The 22,582-nt window shown below is 57.8% G+C and overlaps 2 protein-coding genes across 3 annotated transcripts; both read left to right on the top strand.

Annotated features, from left to right (window-relative positions):
• Positions 1-303: 303 nt before the first annotated feature.
• PRR14 (proline rich 14) lies at positions 304-5,999 on the top strand. 2 transcript variants are annotated; one of them, XM_012505519.2, is made up of 12 exons: positions 304-386; positions 1,173-1,244; positions 1,365-1,533; positions 2,302-2,423; positions 2,495-2,684; positions 2,953-2,996; positions 3,813-3,922; positions 4,212-4,800; positions 4,937-5,006; positions 5,088-5,179; positions 5,454-5,525; positions 5,616-5,999. In XM_012505519.2, exons 2-12 carry the CDS (start codon positions 1,222-1,224, stop codon positions 5,893-5,895), a joined length of 1,761 nt encoding a protein of 586 aa, XP_012360973.1. In that variant the 5' UTR covers positions 304-386; positions 1,173-1,221; the 3' UTR covers positions 5,896-5,999. The 2 variants fall into 2 exon arrangements, with proteins under 2 accessions (XP_012360973.1, XP_003280486.1); XM_003280438.3 differs by lacking the exon at positions 304-386 and adding an exon at positions 407-707.
• Positions 6,000-8,328: 2,329 nt separating this feature from the next.
• Positions 8,329-20,699, top strand: FBRS (fibrosin). Its single transcript, XM_003280439.3, is given in 19 exon segments — positions 8,329-9,881; positions 10,167-10,346; positions 11,084-11,119; positions 11,208-11,237; positions 12,318-12,366; positions 12,457-12,757; positions 14,111-14,286; positions 14,289-14,411; positions 14,610-14,815; positions 14,930-14,974; positions 15,202-15,297; positions 15,524-15,592; positions 16,396-16,425; positions 16,803-16,874; positions 17,204-17,321; positions 17,426-17,506; positions 18,447-18,530; positions 18,662-18,869; positions 18,959-20,699. Coding segments are annotated over 19 exon segments (2,940 nt in total). The 5' UTR covers positions 8,329-9,428; the 3' UTR covers positions 19,542-20,699.
• The last annotated feature ends 1,883 nt before the right edge of the window (positions 20,700-22,582 follow it).

The raw sequence follows: 22,582 nt of genomic DNA, 5'->3' as shown, positions 1-22,582 counted from the left end.
ACGAAAGAACCGGAAGATGCCCTTAAAAAACGTGGCAGCACTCTAGCTTCAATCGGTTGCCTCAACATCTCAAGAAACCTGGCATTGTATATGGCCCTCAAAAGATGACGCCACCCGGTCCACTACGGTTCAAACGAGGACTAAGACATCTGCCCTCAACCATCATGGCGGCGCCACTCAGTTTGGCTTCGTGCCCCTAGGGATGATGGCCGCCAGGTGGCTTCACTTAGTTTCTCACCACTCCGGAAGACGGGGACCGGCGATTGGGCGGTGTCCAGAGGCTCCGAGAAGAAGGCCATCGGCGGTTGGGCAGCGTTGGGTAAGCTTGGTTTTAAAGGAGCCAGAGGTGGGAGCTGCGGAAGACCCGGGATCCACGGGAGGCGGCGGTGAGCAGCGCTTGGGGGAGGGCAAGGAGTGGCAGGAGAGAGGGCGGGAGTGGGGGCGGGGAAGGAAACTTCTGAACCATCTGGTCCCGGGCCGGGGGAGACCGCTGGGCGGGGACGCGAGGAGGGAGGGGGCGTCTGTGGGCGGGACCTCCCGGGATTGGAGTGAAGGGGGTATCTGCTTGACAGTGGATCCCTGGGGATCTACGCTGAGTTCGGAGATGCTCCAGCTCGGGCCGCCCCTGTCTGAGCGGAGCTTTGCGGCGCTGAAGCTTACAGGGGAAGGAGAAGCCTCGCCCGGCGTCTGATTGGCGGAACCGCGCTGTAGGATTCTTTCCTCAGGGATCCAGTCTAGGGGATCTGGTGGGATGGAGGGTCGTCGATGTGTGGAGTATTGCTTTGGAGTCCTCGGCCACCCGCTGGGAGAGGAGGATCGCAGAGGGATCCAGCGGAAATAGCCTCCCAGGACCGGGATCCCCGGGGATCCCGGGGGATCTCGGGGCATAATCTGCAGGGACAAAGGCCTCGGGAGGCTCAGGCCAAGGGAGAACTGGGGCCGCTGCATTCTGGGTTCTGGCGGCAGGTGCCAGGCAGGGCGCGAGTGATCCGCTGATCGAGGCGGTGGCAGCGGGAGGACACCCGCTCCGGGCGACCGGCCGGGGGCGCCCTTTCGCGCCCCAGGGCTGCGGCCGCTGGGCTACGGGGAGCCGCGGGAGGACCATGAAGGGCGGAGCCCCAGGGAAGGGGCCGGCCCTCACCCCTCGCTCCCCCGCTCCCCCCTTACCCCAGGCCGCAGCCTGGGATTCCCCAGGGACCCCCCGGAGCCGCCGCGTCTCCCATGGACTTGCCCGGGGACTCCAGGTGAGAGCGCACCCGGCCCGCCTGTCTTGACCCCGGGAGATGGGGATCCTGGCGACCGTGCCGGGAAACTACAGAGCCAGCGACAGGTTCGGGCGACCGTCCTCTGCTTTCACCCTCCAGCCCGCCTGGCCAGCCGCGTCTGTGCCGCCAGCCTCTGACTCGAGCATTATGGAGAGCCAGGAGCCCGAAACGGCCGAGGCTGCAGCTCCCGGGGGCCCCTTCTCCCTTGGAAAAGGCCTCTCGGCGGGTCCTGGCCGTGGTGCTGGAAGATGTCATGGCTGTTCACATGGTGAGCCCCCTGAACCGAGAGACCCTTTATTCCCCCATGATTTTCCTCACTACCAGACTCGGGCCAGATCCCTGCTGAGGATAACTGAAGTCCAAATCCATCATTGTTGCACCTAGCCCTCAGGCAGCCTCCCTTATGCTAGAGTCCTGCTTGGCTCCCACTTACTCCAACCTAGAATTGGGCAGTGCCTGTTCCCCCCACCAACGATTTTGGGCTGGAACCACATCCCTCTAACTCTGAGAAACTCTTCTGCTTTTTTTTTCCATCTTTTTTTTTTTTTTTTTTTTTTTTTAGAGACAGGGTCTTGCTATGTTGCACAAGCTGGTCTCAAACTGTCATCAAGCGATCTTCCCATCTCTGCCTCCCAAAGTATTGCGATTACAGGCATGAGCCACGGTGCCGGTCCGAAACTCTTCTCCTTTCTTCCCAGCCCAGCCTCCTTAGGAAGCAGGCTGAGGTCTTTGACTCCACTGCACAGATAAGAAAAACTGTGGCCCAAAAAAGGCAGTGACCCACCCTAGCTCACCCTGTCTTTTTCATTTCTCTAAACAGCGTGGATGAGATTACCCAGGTCCCACACCTGCAGTTTAGGACTCTTAATATCTGGCCCCTAATTCAGTCCAATTCAGCTCTTCTCTTGGGATCCGAGTGAATTCTAGCCCCAATCTCTGTTATGTTTGTGGCTCAGGGCTCTGTTAGGCACAGGGAGACCTTGTCCCGTCCAGCCTCATTCTATCACCTTGCTCTTGACACCTCTTTCTCTTCCAGGTCCCCGTGGTGCCCTCAAAGGAGACCTCCATCCCACGGCACCACAGCTACCGTCAGGATCGTGTCCACAGGCAGCCGCCTGCCTCACCACCCCGGCAGGCCAGGTGGTCCTCGCAGGCCAGGTGAGCATGGTAGGATGGGGGTACGCCGAAGGCCCAGCTGAGCCATTTTAATCTTCCTGTTCCCTCGCTAGGCCTCCCGACCCTCTGTGTTTGTGTCGCGAGCCCTTGAGCCGCATCCACCGGACCTCTTCCACCCTGAGGCGGCGATCAAGGACAACCCCTGGCCCAGAGGAGGGCCCTTCACAAAAGGTGGACCGGGCCCCCCAGCCCACCCTGGTGGTGATGCTGGAAGACATTGCCAGTCCTAGACCCCCAGCGGAGGTATGGGAACTGCGAGTACGGATGTCAAGGGTTCTGCTGGGTTCCAGCAGGGATAGAAGAAGGGTAGGAGGCCTGAGTCTTAGGTGGGTTTTTCTTGGGGTAAGGAGGATGGCATTTTAGATGGCAGACACTGCCTGAGCAAAGACTATATATATAAAAACGTCCTTGGCGTGAAACCAAGCAGGTATCCGGGAACTGAAAGAGTCAGGATGTGGGGCACTAAGGAGGCTTCCCTGCCTCCCCACAAACATCCCCTATTTTTATCCAGGGCTTCATTGATGAGACCCCCAACTTCATCATCCCAGCACAAAGGTGAGAGGGCTGGAATAGGGATTATCAAAGGATCCAGGCAACAGCCATCATCCAGGTAGCCAGAGCTAGGGGCATCGGGACTGATTGATCCAATCCTTCCTTGTGGCACCTTAAAAAGCCTTAAGGGGCCAGGCACGCTCATGCCTAATGCCAGCACTTTAGGAGGCCAAGGCAGGAGAATCGCTTGAGCCAGGGAGTTTGAGGCCAGCCTGGGCAACCACATCACTGTGGCCATATCTTTACAAAACGTTTTGTTTATTTATTTGTTTGTTTTTGAGACGGAGTTTTTGCTCTGTTGCCCAGGCTGGAGTGCAATGGTGCAATCTCGGCTCACTGCAACCTCCGCCTTCTGGATTCAAGTGATTCTCCTGCCTCAGCCTCCTGAGTAGCTGGGATTACAGGCATCTGCCACCATGCCCAGCTAATTTTTGTATTTTTAGTACAGACGAGGTTTCACCATGTTGGCCAGGCTCTTGAACTCCTGACCTCAGGTGATCCACCCACCTCGGCCTCCCAAAGTGCTGGGATTACAGGCGAGAACCACCACGCTCAGAAAAAATATTGTTTTAAATTAGTTGGATGTGGTGGTCCATGCATGTAGTTCTAGTCACTTGGGAGGCTGAGGTGGGAGGATTGCCTGAGCCCAGGAGTTCGAGGCTGCAGTGAGCTGAGATTGTGCCCCTGCACTCCAGCCTGGGCCACAGAGCAAGGCTCTGTCTCAAAACAAAAAGAGGAAGCTTTAAGGGATAGGGGAGTTGCTGGCTCAGGTGGGATACCTGGAAGTTCCCCTAGCCTTTACCTTCCCCTTCACCCCAGAGCTGAGCCCATGAGGATAGTTCGCCAGCCAACACCTCCACCCGGGAACCTAGAACCCCCATTCCAGCCATCTGCTCTGCCTGCAGACCCTCCGGAGAACCCACCACCAGGTAAGGACTTGGGTAGAGATCGGATGAGACTTCAGGGTCTGGAACATCCTAGTTGAGCTTGGAAGTGTCAGGTACAGAGGTGGGGATAGGGCTTAAACTGCCTCCCAGGGCAGGGCTTGGTATATGAAGATGGGATGTCAACGTCAGAGGCTTGAAGTTCAATTCTTAAATGCAGAACTTAGTGTTTTAAGGGTGGGCTAATTCCCCTGTGCACAAAGTTGAGCATGTGGGGAGGGGCTGAGACACTGCAGCCAAGGAATATCCACCTGTGACCCTCTCCTTTCCTCAGCCCCAGATCCTGCTCTGGAGCTCCCATCCACCCCACCACCGTCCAGCCTTTTACGCCCCCGCCTCAGTCCCTGGGGCTTGGCCCCGCTCTTCCGTTCCGTCCGCTCCAAGCTGGAGAGCTTTGCTGACATCTTCCTCACGCCCAACAAAACCCCACAGCCCCCACCCCCGTCCCCCCCAATGAAGCTGGAGTTCAAGATCGCCATCTCAGAGGCCGAGCAGTCTGGGGCTGCTGAGGGCACTGCGTCCGTCAGCCCCCGGCCCCCAATCCACCAGTGGCGGACTCAGGACCACAATACCCCAGCACCTCTCCCTAAGCCCTCTCTGGGCCGAAGCTACTCCTGCCCTGATCTGGGGCCCCCTGGCCCAGGTACCTGCACCTGGCCACCTGCTCCACCCCAACCAAGCCGGCCACGGCCGCGGCGGCACACTGTGGGTGGTGGGGAAATGGCCCGAGCCCCGCCACCCCCTCGGCCCTGTCTCCGGAAAGAGGTCTTCCCTCTCGGAGGAGTGGGAGCCTCCCCTTCTCTCGCCACATCTTGCTCGTCCACGGCATCCACTTCCTCCTTCTCCGAACCAGCAGAACCCAGGTAGTGCTCTCAAAAAACCCCCTTGAAGTCTGGCCGCAGCCTGGTCCCAGCCTCCTTCCCTGAGTATCCAGTGGGCAGGAGACGGGGGATAATGCAGTGAATCCTGTTTGTCCCTGAGCCTTGACGTTCTTGGCAGGTTGGGTTCAACCAAAGGGAAGGAGCCAAGAGCCTCAAAGGACCAGGTGCTTTCAGACCCTGAGACCAAGGTAGGCATTCAGATCGGGTAGAAGAGACTAGTGGGGGCCTGAGCCCATGTCACTCTTTCACCCTCTGCCCCATTTTTGCAGACCATGGGAAAGGTTTCTCGATTCAGAATACGCAGAACACCAGCCCGTCCTCAGCTAAACCTTACACCAATGGGACTGCCTCGACCAATCAGGTGAGGGGCTCACTGGGCATTGAGCAGTCTTGGCCAAACAGATGCAGGCTTATGTCCCCTGAAGTACAGCTTTGTCTCCCCTCAGGGAGCACAGTCCAGCCTGGAGGATTCAATTCGGTGTGGGGATGGTTTGTGCTCAAAATTGCCTGTCTGCCTTATGTAGCACTCCTGGCCCTGACATGTCCCAGAAACTGAAATACAGACCAGGCCTTACCTGTCCCTTCAGGCCCCACTGGCCCAACGTTTCTCAGTGGCCTCTGCTCTTTGCTCACAGATTGAACAAGAAGGAGTTCAGCTTGGAAGAAATTTACACCAACAAGAATTACCAATCACCCACAACCAGGAGGTGAGACACTTGGAAGGCTTGAGGGTGACAGAGGGAAATCTGGAGCTGTGGGGCACCCTGATAACCAGCTCCTCTCCCTGCCTTGTCCAGGACCTTTGAGACCATCTTCGAGGAACCCCGGGAGCGCAATGGGACTCTGATTTTCACCAGCTCAAGGAAGCTCCGGCGGGCTGTGGAATTTCGGGACAGCAGCCTTCCTCGATCACGAAGGCCGTCCCGTGGGGTCCGGGCTGCAGGGGTTAGGACTGTTCCTCCCAGTGTGGCCCCCAGCCCTGATGTGGGCCCCCTGCTCCAGCAGCGGCTGCAGGAGCTAGATGCCTTGCTCCTGGAGGAAGAAACAGTAGATCGGGAGCAGCCCCACTGGACCTAGGTGCCCCATCTGTTGGTCATCCATCCTGAAGGGACGGGAAACCTCCCAGGCAGTTATTTTTTTTTTCTCTATATTTCTAGTAAAGTTTTCGATATGTTTCTGATTCTTTTGTATCTCTAGCTAAGTTTAAGATTGATTTGGCTGATGTTTCTACGTTGGCCCCCAAAGGTCTGGGAACTGGGGCTGGTGCCAGAGATGGTGACAGGGGTTGGGTACAGAGTACAGGGAGGGGGTGAAGTGGTCACTTGACTGATAGGTAGGTAGATAGATAGATAGATAGATAGATAGATAGATAGATAGATAGACAGATAGATATAGATGGAGTTTCACTCATGTCACTCAGGCTGGAGTACAATGGCACGATCTTGGCTCACTGCAACCTGTCTCCCGCATTCAAGCGATTCTCCTGCCTCAGCCTCCCAAGTATCTGGGACTACAGGTGTGCGCCACCACACCCGCTAATTTTTGTATTTTTAGTAGAAACTGGGCTTCACCATGTTGGCCAGGCTGGTCTCGAACTTCTGACCTCAGGTGATCCGCCTGCTTTGGCCTCCCTAAGTGCTGGGATTATAGGCATGAGCCACCATGCCCGGCCTAGAGATAACTCTATTGATTAGAGGATTCTCCTGTGTGGAGGGACACTTCTGAATCAGTGCCAGATGATTCTGTGACCTTAGACTCTGGTCTGGGTTCTCCCAATTCATTTATATCAAGGAGACTGAAAGGCCTATAGTGGGTCAAGGCCTTGAAGATAAAGATGGCCCTGAATTCCTGCTAACATGCAGGCGAGGACCTGCTGCTGGATTCAAGAGCTACGGCTAGGCCAGGTGCAGTGGCTTACGCCTGTAATTCCAGCACTTTGGGAGGCCGAGGCAGGTGGATCACAGGAGGCTAGGAGTTCGAGAGCAGCTTGGCCAACATGGTGAAACCCCATCTCCACTAAAAATACAAAAATTAGCTGGAAATCTTGGTGCGTACCTGTAATCCCAGCTACTCAGGAGGCTGAGCCAGGAGAATCACTCGAACCCGAGAGGCAGAGGTTGTAATAAGCTGAGATCGCACCACTGCACTCCAGCTTAGGGGACACAGCCAGACTCTGTCCCCCCAAAAAACAAAACAAAAAAAGAGCTAAGAGTAGGCCGGGCGCGGTGGCTCAAGCCTGTAATCCCAGCACTTTGGGAGGCCGAGGCGGGCGGATCACGAGGTCAGGAGATCGAGACCATCCTGGCTAACAGGGTGAAACCCCGTCTCTACTAAAAATACAAAAAATTAGCCGGGCGTGTTGGCGGGCGCCTGTAGTCCCAGCTACTCGGGAGGCTGAGGCAGGAGAATGGCGTGAACCCCGGGAGGCGGAGCTTGCAGTGAGCCGAGATCGCGCCACTGCACTCCAGCCTGGGGGACAGAGCAAGACTCCGTCTCAAAAAAAAAAAAAAAAAAAAAAAAAAAAGAGCTAAGAGTAATGGGCCATAATGAAACACTCACGACGACTGTCATAGGTGCTTGACCTGTACATGTCCCTGCGACAGGGAATTAGTCATTTTATGGACGAGAAAGCAAGGCAGGCATGTCAGCGCGCTGTCAACTTTTAAAACGGTAACCCGGGCAACCGGAGGCCAGAAATGGCTTTCTCTTTTTTTTAAGCCAGTCACATTGAGCAGTGGGGTGCATCTTTCATAACTGAGAGGCATCACAGGGCAGTGGCTGAACATAGACGTGGCTAGGAGACTACCAGCCCGTCTGTGCGCGCATTCCTTTCCGTCCCAGTAAAATGGGGCTGACAGCATCTCCCTCGTGGAATTATTACCAAACGCGGTCACAACCGCGGAGAAGCGCTCATGCAAGTGCAAGGCGTTTTCGAATTGCTAGCACTCGGGACCGCTGCCAGCAGCCGCGCCTGGAAGGGACGCGGCTGCCTGTTCGTGCGCCCGGCGCGGGCACAGCACGCGGCCGCTCGGGCCACCCCGGGCCGCGGAACGACCCGCGACCAGCCAGCCTGACAGCGGCGCCGCCACGCGCGTGCGCGAGACGCCGGGCTGTCTGTGGGCCGCGCCGAGCGGCGGAAAGGCGGCGATAACTTAACTGGCTGTGGAACGGAACCTCTCGCAGCCGCGCGCCCCCCGGCGGCCAACCGCCCCCAACGCCTCAGGCCCCGCGTCTCCGCCCCTCGCCTGACGCCATCAGGAGACTGGCCAATAAACAAACAGCAGGAAGAGGCGGGGCCCTGGGGGAACCGCCCCAAACACCTACTTCTAACCAGTCGAGTCACAAGACTGGGAGAAGGGCGGAGCCAATCTGACGTAACCCAATCCAAGATTTGAGGGCGGTTACATGCACCCAACTCCCTCGGGTTTGGCTCCGCCCCTCGTCTTGACGTAGCCCTCCCAGCCTATCAGCGACTGCACCCGTGGGGGGTGAGGGGAAGGGGGCGGAGAGTGGGAGGAGGCCGAGAGAGGAAGGAGGTGTAGGCTGAGGAGGAAGAGGGAGGAGGGGCAGGGAAGTCCTGGCGGAGAAGCGCCCTAAGACTCCAAAGGAGACAACAGGAGTTTGCGCTGGATCTCCCACGCTGCTCATCGGCCGTTCCGGATCCCCTAAGGCCCAAGTCGGACAGAGACGGAGGAAAGGAGGAAGAGACTTTTCTGTCGGCGGACAGAGGAGCCGTACCCGTCACCGTTGCCTCACATCCGGGGCTTTGGAGGGCTGGCCTCGCGGCCCCGCCCCGCCTCGCGCCTTTCATGGCGACCGGAGGCGGAGGCTGGAGGAGCTGGGCCCGGAGGAGGCCCCTTTAAATCTCCTTAAAGGGGTGGCCACTGAACTCGGCCGACTCCAACGCCAGCCTTAAAGGGGAAGCCGCCGAACAGACGCTGACAAATTGAGAACTGTGCCGTTGGGAGAACTGGGGCGAGTGGGGTTTTTCTTTACCTCCTCCTCCCCCACACGCAAGAAGTCTTTTAAATTCAACTTAAAGGGGAAGTGGCCGCTTGTGGAGGACTAGAAACTAACTCCGAGCCCTTAAAGGGACGGCCTGCTGTTTGAAGGACCCTGGACTCCTTAAAGGGGTGGCCTCTTCGAGCCGGAGGACTTGAGACACTTTTAAAGGGGAGGTCTGCGTTTCGGGGCGAGCTTTCGGCCCCTTTTAAAGGGGTGGCCCTTCCTCTTCCTCGGGGAGACTTGCCTCGACCCCTGGCAGGGGGCGGCCACCGCACTAGGCCGCCGGACACTGTCGGGTCGTCTTAAAGGGGCCGGGAGCTGGACAACTTGGGGCCTCGCCTTAAAGGGACGGCCGCCCCGTTTTCGCCGTCGCGGCCCCGCCGAGCCCGCAGGGGGGGCCCTCGGGCTTGTCGCCCCGGGGGCGGCGCCGGCTCCCCGGGCCGTGGCCTTGGGGCAAGCTCGGGGCCAGCAGATCCGGCTTTAAAGGGGAAGCCGTGGCCCTCTCGTCCCTGTGCAGCCGCCAGCGCCGCGCCTGCGACCCCGGGCCTGCGGACAGGCCGCTTCGGGCCCCGCCGCCTCCGGATGCGGCGCTGAGGGTGGTCGCCATGGAGACGGCAGCGGCCGCGGCCCCGGGCCCGGGCTGGGCAGCGGAGGGGGAGCGCCGACGGCGGCGCTGCTCGCGCCGAGACCGAGACCGGGAGCAGCGGCGCCGCCGAGGTCCAGGCGGCGACGCGCCCCGGGCCCTGTTGGCCGCCCCGCGTGGCTCCTCGTCCTCGTCGTCGCCGCCGCCGCCCGCCAGGCCTTGGTCGTCAGCTTCGTCTGGAGAGCGGCCTGGGGGCCCGAGACGCCGGCGGCCCCGTCCGAGACCTCGACCCCCGCGACCCCGAGCTCGGAAGCGGCCTGCCGGCTCGGGCAGCCGCGGGGAGGAAGAGGAGGAGGAGGAGGGGGGCGCAGACGACGGGGAAGCCGAGGAGGAGCCTGAGGAGGAGGAAGAGGAGGAGGAGGACTTGATCGATGGCTTCGCCATCGCCAGCTTCGCCACCCTCGAGGCCTTGCAGGTGGGGCCTAATGGGGCTGGGGGGCTTTGGGGGTTTCCGAGGGGCAGCAAGGAGGGTTCAGTGCCCCTAGTGGGTGGAGTTGAGGGGGGAATGCTGGCACCCCAAACCAGAGCAACCGGCTCCTCTGGCCAGGTTTCTGCCCCGCCCTGGGGTGGGAGGAGGTAGAGCTTGTCTCTGGGGACCCGGTTTCCCGGCCCGAGGGGTACTTCGGCAGCCTGGTCACCCCTAGAGGGGTCGGGAGCTTGCCCTTTTCCATCCACCTCAGCTCCACCTCCTCCTCCACAGAAGGATGCATCTCTTCAGCCCCCAGAGCGATTGGAACATCGGCTGAAGCATTCTGGGAAGCGGAAGAGGGGGGGCTCCAGTGGGGCCACCGGGGAGCCAGGGGACAGCTCTGATCGAGAGCCTGGCCGGCCTCCTGGGGATCGGGCCCGAAAATGGCCCAATAAGCGGAGAAGAAAAGAGGTGAGCTTGTCCCTTGAAACTCTTTAGGCAGAATGTATTTCCCACAGCCCCGTTTATCATCAGCAACGCCACTGCCCCTTGTAAACAGAGACCCCAGTCTCTAAGGGCAAAGAGGCAAGCAGGGCAAATTTGAGCCCTCACTCATCTGGGTCTGACAAAGGCCTGTCTGCAGTCAGGTACACCTATTTTTGCCTGGTTCTGTGTCTACTTCAAACGTTTTGATAATTCAGAGAGGCGTCAAAGGAACTTAGTTGGGTCATAAATTAACTGTGGTCCCTGCCCTTCCTCGAGGTGGTGGCAGTCCAGCAGGAAAGAAATAGCCAGCAAGCAAACACCTAAACCTTAATTTGAGAAGCTACAGAAGACAAAGATGGGGAGAGATGCTACAGAAACCCACATGAGGAAGCCGCTTGTGCTGCCTGGGGGATGGGAGGAGAATTGTGGTTGGGGAAAGCCCCCTAGGATGTCTTAGTCAGGTCCTGAAGTATGGTCAGAAGTTTGCTAAGAAAAGACACGGGGAAAAGTTGTTTTGGGCAAGAGCACGAAGACGTGAGGACCCGGCGTATTTAGGGAATGGCGAGAGCACTGGGACCCGGGTGGGCAGTGGTGGGAAAAGCAACTGGAAGGAGAGGCTGAGAGTAGATCCTGGAGGCCCGTGAGCGCCCTGCTGGGAATTGCGACTTTCCCAGCCGCCTCAGCAGCCGCCTCCCTCACCTCTGGACTCTGGTCTTCCTCAGGCGTCCTCCCGTCACTCTCTGGAAGCTGGATACATAGTAAGTGCTATCCACCTGTCCTGGCCCCTCCCCACTCCACCCTGGGCCTCTTCTCTCTCGTGATACCTCTGTCTTTCCTTCTCCCCAGTGTGACGCGGAAAGTGATCTGGACGAGAGGGTGAGTGGGGCTAGAGCTTGGGTGGGCAGTGTCACTGCTTGTAAAAGGGACTGCAGCATAAAGGCCTTCTACGTGCAGCAGACAGCCTTCCCTTGAGTGAGAAACATGGCTTAGGTTGAGTCAGGATTAGGTTTTTGGGAGGAACGGGGGTGGATTGGGAGGGTAAATGGTGTCATTTTTTCTTTTGGTGACTAGGGTTAGCTGACCAAGGAATGGAGGGTCCATGCTTTGGCATACTATCCTTTCCAAAGCCCTTGAGCTACTTCTGGTTCTCCACAGAAACCCAGAGTGGCTGTGGCACTGAGATGGGCCTTCTGCCCGTCTTAGAATGAAGATCTAGATTCAAGTCTGAGCAGAAACCACAGATAGAGTAGTGAGGACACTAAATCATTGTAGTCAGTGTAGGGACTCAGCCCATAAAGGTGTATTTGAGTTTATCCTTAGGGGCGATTTGCTTGTTGTGAGATAGTATGTTCTAGAAGTTAATGCTCTACCCATTGGGCCCGTGTAAGTAACTCAATTTGCGCTCCCTGATGTGTGTCTTGTTTTCGTTGCAAAAGTTGGCTGGATAGGACTGTGGTGAACCAGAGGGTTCTTGTCCATTTCCTTCATCCATCTCTATCTGTCTAGGCTGATTGTTGCTACCAGAACAGGGGGCCCATTCTTGAGGGAATCTGCAAGCCTGAGTTTTAATGAGGAATCTCCAGATTCTTAAATATCTGCAGTTGGTTTAAAACTTTTACCAGCGCTGGTGGACCAAATAAATCTGTAAGCCAGGGAGGCCTGTGGGCCAGCAGCTAGTGACCTCTGACGTTTTGGTTGGCCTGCTTCTCTGGTGCTTCAACGCTGTCTCCATTTAGTCCTCCTGGCCTATCGGATTCTTAGGGTCAGCTACTCCACTCTGCTTTTTCTCCAAGCTCAGCCCCCTAGAGCGCAGTCTTTGATGGATCTCAGCTAAACTGAAGGAACAGACCTGCCACTACCACCAGTTCCTAGCAGCCTCCAGAGGCTATTTGGCCTTCCTGGGTGGAGGCCTGGCCCACCCACAACCTAACTCTATCCCTTGCCCTTCTTCCCTAGGTCTCCGATGATGACCTCGACCCATCCTTTACTGTCTCAACCAGCAAAGGTTTGTCCCAAGGTCTGGGGCTGGAGGCATGGGAGGGCAGTGGGGTGAGCATGAGCCTCAACTGAACATGTCTGCCATCCTGCCCCACAGCCTCGGGCCCCCACGGCGCCTTCAATGGGAACTGTGAAGCAAAACTCTCCGTGGTCCCTAAAGTGTCGGGCCTGGAGCGGAGCCAAGAACAGCCCCCGGGGCCCGACCCGCTGCTAGTGCCTTTCCCCCCAAAGGAGCCACCGCCTCCACCGGTCCCTCGGCCTCCTGTCTCACCCCCTGCACCCCTGCCGGCCACCCCCAGTCTGCCACCCCCACCCCAGCCCCAGCTGCAGCTTCGGGTCTCACCCTTCGGCCTCCGCACTTCTCCGTATGGCAGCAGCCTGGACCTCAGCACTGGCAGGTGAGTGGTCTGGGGGGTTGATGCGGTCCAGAAGGGCCTGGTCAATTTGGTGGCGGGGACACAGGATGGTACCTGTGGGGTATGACTTGAAAAAGGATTCTGAGCCTGAAAAGTTTGAGAAAAACAAATGGAAAGAGATGACCGCAGACTTATTTGAGTCCGTTACACATTCCCGTGCAGGGGAATCCAGGCTGTGCTGTTTCCCAGTTGTATTTGCTGGTGAGAAGGTTTTTTCAGGCAGGCATGTCTGCTCAGAATAGTGTTCTTTCGAACATACTTTGGGAAATGCTGACATGATGGTTAAGAGCGCTGGCTTTGGTGTCAGACCCAGATTCAAATTCTTGCTCTGACGCTTCCTGGCTGTGTGATTTTTGACAAGTCACTTAATCCCTCTGAGCCTCGATTTCCTCTTAATGTCAAATGGAATAATCATAGTACTTTCATCTTAAAGCTGTTGTGAGGATTAACTACGAGTGAATGCAGTGTTTCCCAAAGTGTGTACATTCAGCATCAGTGATATATGGGATGATTTCAGGTCTTACGTGAGTAAACTTAGAAAATAGTCCTGAGTTAGCTTTTGTGAGCTTTAGAAAGCTGAGTGTCATGCCTCAGCCCCTTGATTTCACACGCGATTGCTAAGGGGGAGGCTACGTTAAAAAAAAAGAGAAATTGAGTTGAGTTCTTAAAAGAAGCCATTGATGCAGTTCAGACGGTTACTGTGCTGGGCAGCAGTGGGGAAGGTGGCGTGGAATGTTGGAAACTTGGATTAGCTTTTAAAGCACGTGCCAGCACTTGGCCTACAGCAGGTGCTCGCCACAGGGTAAGAACTATTGACACTTACTATTGATGCTCTCACTATTTTGTCACTGTCATTGTCATTGTTATTGAGAAAACTAAGGCTCAGAGAGGGGCAGTGACTTGCTCAAGGTCACCCCGGGCATTCATGGCAAGATGGGCCTAGAATTCAGGTCTCCTGACTCCCAGGCCAGGCCAGTGTGGTGCTGCTTCCACTGTTGTAGGGTGGGACCCCAGGTGGCTTGTTCTAATTAAGCGTCAACATGAATGATCTGTTCTGTGCTGTGGTTGAGTCAGAAAGGGAAAGTCATCTGGCCAGAGATGGCAGAGGCAGCTGTGTGGATGCAGAGACCTAGACAGGGAGAAGTGGGGGTTGCTGGGTGTGGGAGGCACCTCAGTCTGAGAACGGATTCCCTCGGAGGGGGCGGTCCTGGGGCCGGGTTCTGCCACCTCCCGTGTTGGAGAACCAGGGTCACTGTATCACCCAGGCTTCTGACCCCCTCCCGTCAGAGCTGGCACCTCCCAACCCCTCACTCATCTCCCCACTTCTCTCCCCAGCTCTTCACGGCCGCCCCCCAAGGCCCCGGCCCCTCCCGTGGCTCAGCCTCCCCCCTCATCATCCTCTTCGTCCTCCTCCTCCTCATCTGCCTCCTCCTCGTCCGCGCAGCTCACCCACCGGCCCCCAACGCCCTCACTGCCCCTGCCTTTGTCCACCCACAGCTTTCCCCCTCCGGGCTGCGGCCCCCCCCACCACCCCACCACCCCTCCTTGTTCTCCCCTGGTCCCACCCTGCCCCCACCCCCACCCCTGCTGCAGGTGCCAGGGCACCCTGGGGCCTCAGCCGCTAACGCCCTTTCTGGTGAGTTTGGGGTCCTGGCCGGGGGGTGGGGGGCCATTGCCCCGGGCTCGGGCCCAGTTGGCTTTGGGGCACCTGGGCCTCAGCAGACAGCAGGGCTTGAGGAGGGAGCGGCTCGAGGCCAGAGGGAAGGCAGTCACCTGGGCCCAAGGAGGCTGATGTGGCGATAGCATTAAAGCCTTCTCCCGTCCCCTCCCACAGAGCAGGACCTGATCGGCCAGGACCTGAACTCTCGCTACCTGAATGCCCAGGGTGGCCCTGAGGTGGTGGGGGCAGGGGGCTCGGCCCGGCCCCTGGCCTTCCAGTTCCACCAGCACAACCACCAGCACCAGCACACCCACCAGCACACCCACCAGCACTTCACCCCTTATCCCCCGGGCCTGCTGCCACCCCACGGCCCCCACATGGTGAGCTCCTCATTGGGCCGGCGATGAGGCTCGGAGGCCTCAGGGGAGGGCATGGCTTCCGGGGGAAGGCCCGGGTCCCTGGCTGGCAGCTTACTCTTCCCTTCTCTTCCCTAGTTTGAGAAATATCCAGGAAAGATGGAAGGCCTTTTCCGACATAATGTGAGTGTGTGTGTGCGTGTGCATGTGGGGTGTGTGGTGTGGGCGTGGATGCGTCCATGCGTGTGACCCTGACTGCTGGGGTCCAGTCTTCAGCACAAAAGCAAGAGCCTTGAGCCTGGGACAGCTCCTCCGGGGGGCTTTAGGGTGGAGGCCCGTGGACTGACGGGCAGGCTGGACTTGGGCTGCGCCTCCACCCCCACCTGGACTAGTCCCCCTTCTCTCCACAGCCGTACACGGCCTTCCCTCCCGCAGTGCCCGGGCTGCCTCCGGGCCTCCCACCGGCTGTCTCCTTTGGCTCCCTGCAGGGGGCCTTCCAGCCCAAGGTGAGCTCCCAATCCAGACACCACCATCTTGACAAACCCAGACACGCCGGGTCCGAGCACCCTCCTCCCGTTCCCCAAAGTCGTGCCCATCCTCCTGCCCTGCCCTGCTGCACCCAGTTTTCTCCAAAGCCATGATCCCTCCCTGCCCGGTGTCCCAGCTTGGTTCTGGACCCCTTTGTGCTTGGTGCCAGCTCTCCTGTCTGATCCCTCCACTGCCCTTTCCCAGAGCACGAACCCTGAGCTGCCACCACGACTGGGGCCGGTGCCGAGCGGGCTCTCCCAGAAGGGGACACAGGTGAGGGGGCCAGGGCAGGTCCTGGGGGAGCTGGAAGGTGTGTTGCGGGGAGAACAGAACTGACTTGAGGAGAGTGAACTGCTGATTCCTCCCTCGAGTTCACAATCGGGTGTTCCTAGGTGTCTAATAGAGGGAATTTCTGTAAATAGCTGGCATTCCCAGGCATGAGGAATGAGAGTTTCATGAGCTTGTCCCAGGAATAAGATGATTAGGACAGTGGTTTTTGTAGTGGTTTTCGAACTTTTTAATAAAGTCACAAAACACTTTTTTTCCAAATGACATCATACCAGGAAGCCCTGTTCGGAAAACAAAAGATAAGCTGCCCCTTGGTGAAGTGAGGAGAGCCAGAGCCTCCCTCCCCTTAGCACTTGCAGCAGCGTAGACCCCAGGGCTGCAGGAACATTGTGAAACGCACAGGACCAGTTTCCTACAGGGAAGACTAGGCCAGAGGTTTTCCAACTTCCTTCAAAGGCATTTTTCCTAAAGAAATCTTAAACAGACCGCTATACTCTAAAGTTGGCAATAGGATAGCTTCTCTGAGAAACCTGTCCTGCCTGCCCCCTCACCACCTGCAGCCTTCCAGCAGGGCACCTCCCTGGGGCTTGGTTCAGAAACCTTGTGCTGGAGGAGAGATGCCTAGACTGGGAGAGATGGGGAAAGGAGCTTGGGCCTGAGCAGGAAGGGTTTGAGGGAGTCCCAGTGTCTCAGGCATGTTGGCGGTGAGTGGATGCTGTGGAGATGGGAGGTGCCTGGCCCAGGACTCAGGTCTGAGTCGCCTCCCATCTCTCCTTTGCCATCCCCAGATCCCCGACCATTTCCGGCCACCTTTGAGGGTGAGTTATGTGAGGACTTCAGGCTGCATGAGGCTGGGGGCTGGTGTTAGCATGTTTGGCTAAGGGGGGGTTTGCTTGGGAATAAGTGAGAAGCCCAGAACATGGAGGCAGCCAGATGTGGAACAGCAGAGAGTGAGGGCTTTCAAGTTGCAGACCTGGGCTCAGATGGAACTGGCCATGGGACCTTGGGCAAGGCAGTTGATCTCTCTGAGCCTCAGTTTCCTAGGCTGTAAAATGAACCTAGTCATCCCTTGGTTGTAGGAATGATGAGTAGGGATATTCTGTGGCGAGGCTGGGCCCAGAGCCAGGCCTGGAGTGGATGATGAGTGAACATTCTTTCCTTCCCTTTCCCTCTGGTCATCCTTCTGGGGCGGCAGAAACCAGGGAAGTGGTGTGCCATGCACGTGCGTGTGGCTTACATGATCCTGAGACACCAGGAGAAAATGAAGGTACTGGGGTCGGAGGGCTGGGGAGAGTGGGTCTCAGAGTTAGGGGAGGACTGAGCTCTGGGCATTGGCCCTCAACAAAGCTCAGCAGAATCTTGGCCAGAAACATTCTCTCCTGTCCCCCATCACTGCTGAACAGTTCTATGGCTGGCACCTTAGTTCTCTGGCTCATTAGAGGGCTGCTCAGAGAAGGCTCTGAGAGAGGCAGAAGATAGGCATCCAGGCCCCATCTGGGTGCCAGCCAGCCTTTGGAGGGGAACCACGGGTGAGAGAGCAAGAGGGGGACCAGACTGGCTCCTCATGTACTGCCTCTCTCCCTGTGTCCCACACAGGGTGACTCCCACAAGCTTGACTTTCGGAACGACCTCCTGCCCTGCCTTCCGGGGCCCTATGGGGCCCTGCCCCCTGGGCAGGAGCTCTCCCACCCGGCCTCCCTCTTCACTGCGACTGGTGAGTCTGGCCAGCCCCCTCGGACCTGAGGTTCCCTGTCTATAGCCTGAGGCCCAGCTTGTGCCCACTCAGCCTTATCAGAATCTCCCACCTCTCTGCCCCAGGTGCCGTCCACGCTGCAGCCAACCCTTTCACGGCAGCTCCCGGGGCCCACGGACCCTTCCTGAGCCCCAGCACCCACATTGGTAAGAGCCAAGGGCGTATTGGGCAACCCAGGCTTTGTCCCTGACTTCCAAGAGATGGAAATCAGACCCAGCAGGCAGCTGGAATGCAGGATAGACCTGGTTCCACTTGCTTAGTGACCTTGGGCAGGTTACTCTACCCCCTCTGAGCCTTGATTTCCTCATCTGTAAAATGAGTAGGGAAGGGCAGGGCGACTTCAGTCTCTGCCAGCTGGAGCCCTGTCTCCCAGTAGCCAGTGGCAGGGGCAGTATGCCACCTGGAAGGGGAAGGTGGGGAGGCCGTGCTGGCCCAGGGGAGAGCTTGGCCACTGACTCCTAGGATCTTGGCAGGCTTCTTGGGGAGGTTTCACCTGGGTTTGGGTGGACAAGGAGGAGTTGAGCCTGGTGGCTTGGAGAAAGGTGTTCCTGGCTGGGGACATGGTGACATTCCAGTGGCGGGATAGGTTAGTTGTTCTGTCTGGCTGTGTGACGCATGCATGAAGTTAGGGTCAGGTCGGGAAGGGCCCTGCATGTCAGGTGGGGGGAAACCAACAAGGTCTTCAGGCGAGTGGCTTGCTGCGGAGTGGAGATTTGCTGTGATGGGTCCAGGCGGCTGGTGTTGGGGAGTGGGGGAGAAGAGCGTGACTTCATGTCAAGGAAGCCCTGGGCTGGTACCGCTCCCTGGCTAGATGACCACTGGCAAGTCATTTCACCTCTCTGAGCCTGTTTCATCATCTTCAAGTGGGCATGATCCTAACCACCTCTTGGGCTTTTTGTGAGGTTAACCAGCAGGGTGCTTGTCAAAGCTCAACACCTTCCTGGCCCAAGGAAGTGCTCAGCACACGGCTGCTGAAAGCAGGCAGCTGAGGACTCCAGGTGCCACTCCTGCCTCTGCCCAGCCAGGCCTGGTGCCTGCTCAGCACCGGCTGCCCAGTGCTCTGACCACCCCCCTTTCCTCCCACAGATCCCTTTGGGCGTCCCACAAGCTTCGCCTCCTTGGCTGCCCTCTCCAACGGGGCCTTTGGAGGCCTGGGCAGCCCCACATTCAGTGAGTGCGGGTGCGGTGGGGTCAGGGGGCTGCGGCCACGGGGTGAGAGCTCAGGCGGGGGTCTGGGAGGAGGCCTGAATGGGGCCTCCCACTCCTGGCCCCTGTCACTCTCTGCTTCACCCTCTGCCCAGACTCCGGCGCCGTCTTTGCCCAGAAAGAAAGCCCAGGGGCCCCACCAGCCTTCGCCTCCCCACCGGACCCATGGGGCCGCCTGCACCGCAGTCCTCTGACCTTTCCTGCCTGGGTCCGGCCCCCTGAGGCCGCCCGGACTCCAGGCTCAGACAAGGAGCGGCCTGTGGAGCGGAGGGAGCCCTCCATCACCAAGGAGGAGAAGGACAGGTATGCCTCCCGCCCACCCCGCCCCTGCCCCGCCCTCAGCTCCTGCTGCCCCTAGAGAACTTCATTCTCTCCCCATGCCTGCCCTCCAGGGACCTCCCCTTCTCACGGCCCCAGCTCCGAGTTTCTCCTGCTACTCCCAAGGCCCGGGCTGGTGAGGAGGGGCCTCGGCCAACCAAGGAATCCGTGCGGGTAAAGGAAGAGCGGAAGGAGGAGGCTGCCGCCGCCGCCGCCGCCGCCGCTGCCGCCGCCGCCGCCGCCGCCGCCGCCGCAGCAGCCACTGGGCCCCAGGGCCTTCACCTGCTGTTTGAGAGGCCTCGGCCACCCCCGTTTCTGGGCCCTAGCCCACCAGATCGCTGTGCTAGCTTCCTGGAGCCAACTTGGTTGGCAGCACCCCCACGCCTGGCAAGGCCACCCCGCTTCTATGAGGCGGGTGAGGAGCTAACTGGACCCGGGGCCGTGGCCGCTGCCCGCCTGTATGGTCTGGAACCTGCTCACCCCTTGCTCTACAGCCGCTTGGCTCCTCCACCACCACCTGCTGCGGCCCCGGGAACCCCTCACCTTCTCAGCAAGACCCCGCCGGGAGCCCTTTTGGGGGCACCACCTCCGCTTGTGCCCGCCCCCCGGCCCAGTTCCCCACCTAGGGGCCCTGGCCCAGCTCGGGCTGACAGGTGAGGGGAAGGGGGGGGTCGGGGCAAAGCTCCATCTCCCCTTCCTTTAACCAGGTCCTAGGGCTGAGGTTTTAAGCCAGGGCTGGAGGGCAAAGGTCATAACCTTACCAGCCGCCTCTGAGGTCATGGAACCTGGGAACAGAAGCCTCAACCCCCATGAGACCAAGCACCACATGGAGTGTAGGGTCACTGGGAGAGCAGAGGTCACAGCCTCTAGAGAGGGAGAGAGGCATGTGCATGGGAGTGTGGCTCATATCAGCGGCCGTGGGGCCTCCTGAGGTACACCTTTGCCCCTCTAAGGGCCTCTAGGCCCTGGGCCTGCCTCCCCAAGGGCTCACTAAGCCAGAGGCCAAAGTGCCCCCTCCCCTTCACCTACTACCCAAGTCCTCATGCCCTCCGAGGGCTGGGGGAGGAGGGGCTCAAGGAAGGGGGGTTCCATGTACATATTTATCACCCCTTTCACATAGCCCCAAGACCTTTTGTACATTTTTACAGGGGTGCCCCTCCCAACAGTCCCCTTCCTGGTTAATTAAACCCTCAGACTGGTGCTGTGTTCCTAGCCTCTGGCCTCTGTGGGGGAGGGGGACTGCAGGGGGAAGAGCCGGGAAGGGACAGTCAGGCTTCTCCCTGGGAAGGTGGGGCCAGCAGGAGATGACCAACAGGGGGCGGGACCTGGGGACCTGGGCTGGAGGGAAGGGCAGAAGCTTCCTGCTTGGCTGACAGCCCTGGTTCCCCCAACATGTTCCCGTTCACTCTGCCCCCACCCCCAAAGGCTCAGCCTCTAAATCTCAGACCACCACCTCTTAATGGCTCAGTCCCCCTCACCCCATTTCCAAGTGCCCCCAGGACTCCTGGGCCCTGCTTCCCTGAACCCTGTTCTCCAAAACCCTGCCCCAGGCTAAGGGTGGCCAGAGAAGGTCACCATGTACCACACACCAAAGAAGGGGGTCGGCCCAGGGGTGGGCGACACAGGCAGCTTCTTCGGCAGCCTCACGGCAGCAACCCCAGCCTTCCCAAAGCAGCAGGCGCCTCCAGGCTGGGGCCCAACCTAGAAGGCAGGGGTCAATCTAACAAAACCCTAACGTTGACTTTTTTCCCCGGTGGGGCATATTCTGTAACATGACTTGCGAATATTTATATAAAAATGAGTGTTACAATGAGACCCCCGGCTCCTCTTTGAGTGTGTGTGGGGTGGGTTGGACCAGGGTGGGGTGTGTGGGTCCTGGGGTAAGGGAGGGATGAGGACAGTACTGTCCATATCCTGCCAAGGTTTTCCTTCCTGCCATCCACTGAGCGAGTTGGTCTGCCACTTCTGGAGGGATGGGTTCGAGGGTTAGGCACTGAAGTTTTTCACATTGTTTTTCTGTAACCCAGGAATACATAGTATGTAGGATTCAAGCAACCCAGCAAGACACTGAGCAAAACATTAAATTTCTCCTTCACCTGCCAACCTTCCCAAGCCCCATCCCCTTCCCCCAGGTAACCGCTGTAAATCATTAGGTGTATATTCTTCAGGTCCTTTCTATGTGTTCACGCACATGTCTGCACAGGCAGAGTATGCTAAAAAAGATCTATAATTTAAAATTTTTCTGGTTTTTGTTGAGTAATACATAGTCATTATAAAACCATTCAAACACAAATACAGAGCACGGAGGGAAAGTGCCCCATCATCCCACCTCTTGAGGATAACCACCGTTTTTTGTTTTGTTTTGTTTTGCTTTTTTGAGACAGAGTTTCGCTCTTGTTGCCCAGGCTGGAGCGCAATGGCGTCATCTCGGCTCATCGCAACCTCTGCCTCCCGGGTTCAAGTGATTCTCCTGCCTCAGCCTCCCGAGTAGCTGGGATTACAGGCATGCACCACCACGCCTGGCTAATTTTGTCTTTTTTTTTTTTTTTAATAGAGACAGGGTTTCTCTATGTTGGTCGGGCTGGTCTCGAACTCCCAACCTCAGGTGATATGCCCGCCTGGGCCTCACAAAGTGCTGGGATTACAGGCGTGAGCCACCGCACCTGGCAACCACTGTTTTTTTGTTTTTTGTTTTTTTGTTTTTTTTTTTTGAGACGGAGTCTCGCTCTGTCACCCAGGAGCCCAGGCTGGAGTGCAGTGGGCGCGATCTCGGCTCACTGCAATGCAAGCTCCACCTCCCGGGTTCACGCCATTCTCCTGCCTCAGCCTCTCCGAGTAGCTGGCACTACAGGCGCCCGCCACCACGCCCAGCTAATTTTTTTTTGTATTTTTAGTAGAGACAGGGTTTCACCGTGGTCTCGATCTCCTGACCTCGTGATCCGCCCGCCTCGGCCTCCCAAAGTGCTGGGATTACAAGCGTGAGCCACCGCGCCCGGCCAACTACTGTTAATTGTCGGAAATTCCTCCAGTTATTTTTCTAGCTACTACAGGTCACTGCAACAAAGCGAGGCACGTGAATTTTTTCATTTCCTGGTACACATAAACGTTATGGTTCTGGCTGGGCGTGGTGGCTCACGCCTGTAATCCCAGCACTTTGGGAGGCTGAGGCGGATGGATCACGAGGTCAGGAGATCGTAGACCATCCTGGCCAACATGGTGAAATTCCGTCTCCACTAAAAATACAAAAATTAGCCAGGCATGATAGCATGCGCCTGTAGTCCCAGCTACTCAGGAGGCTGAAGCAGGAGAATCGCTTGAACCCAGGAGGTGGAGGTTGCCGTGAGCTGAGATCATGCCACTGCACTCCAGCCTGGGCGACAAAGCAAGACTCCGTTTCCAAAAATAAAAAATAAAAAAGTTACTGTTCCACAATACTGCAGTCTAAGTGAGCAATAGTGTTCTGTCTACGAGAACAGGGTACATCCCTTAATTTTTTAAATGCTAACAATCATCTGAGCTTTTGCAAGTCGTAATCTTTTTGCTGGTGGAAGGTCTTGCCGCATTGGTGATAGCTGCTGACTGACTGAGGTGGTGGTTGCTGAAGGCTGGGATGATGGCAGTTTCTTGACAACAAGGAACTTTGCCTCCTTGATTGCCTCTTCCTTGAACACTTAGAGGCCATTGTAGGGTGTTATTAA

Source organism: Nomascus leucogenys, chromosome 2 (genome assembly GCF_006542625.1).
Source record: "Nomascus leucogenys isolate Asia chromosome 2, Asia_NLE_v1, whole genome shotgun sequence".
In the NCBI taxonomy this organism is placed as follows: Eukaryota; Metazoa; Chordata; class Mammalia; order Primates; family Hylobatidae; genus Nomascus; species Nomascus leucogenys.
This window is presented reverse-complemented; position numbering and strand designations above follow the sequence as displayed.

What these genes read in the sequence shown, in the direction of transcription:
- PRR14 (XM_012505519.2), top strand. Translation starts at nt 1,222, where the DNA reads ATGGACTTGCCCGGGGACTCCAG. An exon ending in TTCATCATCCCAGCACAAAG is followed by an intron (nt 2,997 to 3,812) that starts GTGAGAGGGCTG and finishes CCTTCACCCCAG; the next exon opens with AGCTGAGCCCATGAGGATAG. An exon ending in TTTCAGACCCTGAGACCAAG is followed by an intron (nt 5,007 to 5,087) that starts GTAGGCATTCAG and finishes CCATTTTTGCAG; the next exon opens with ACCATGGGAAAGGTTTCTCG.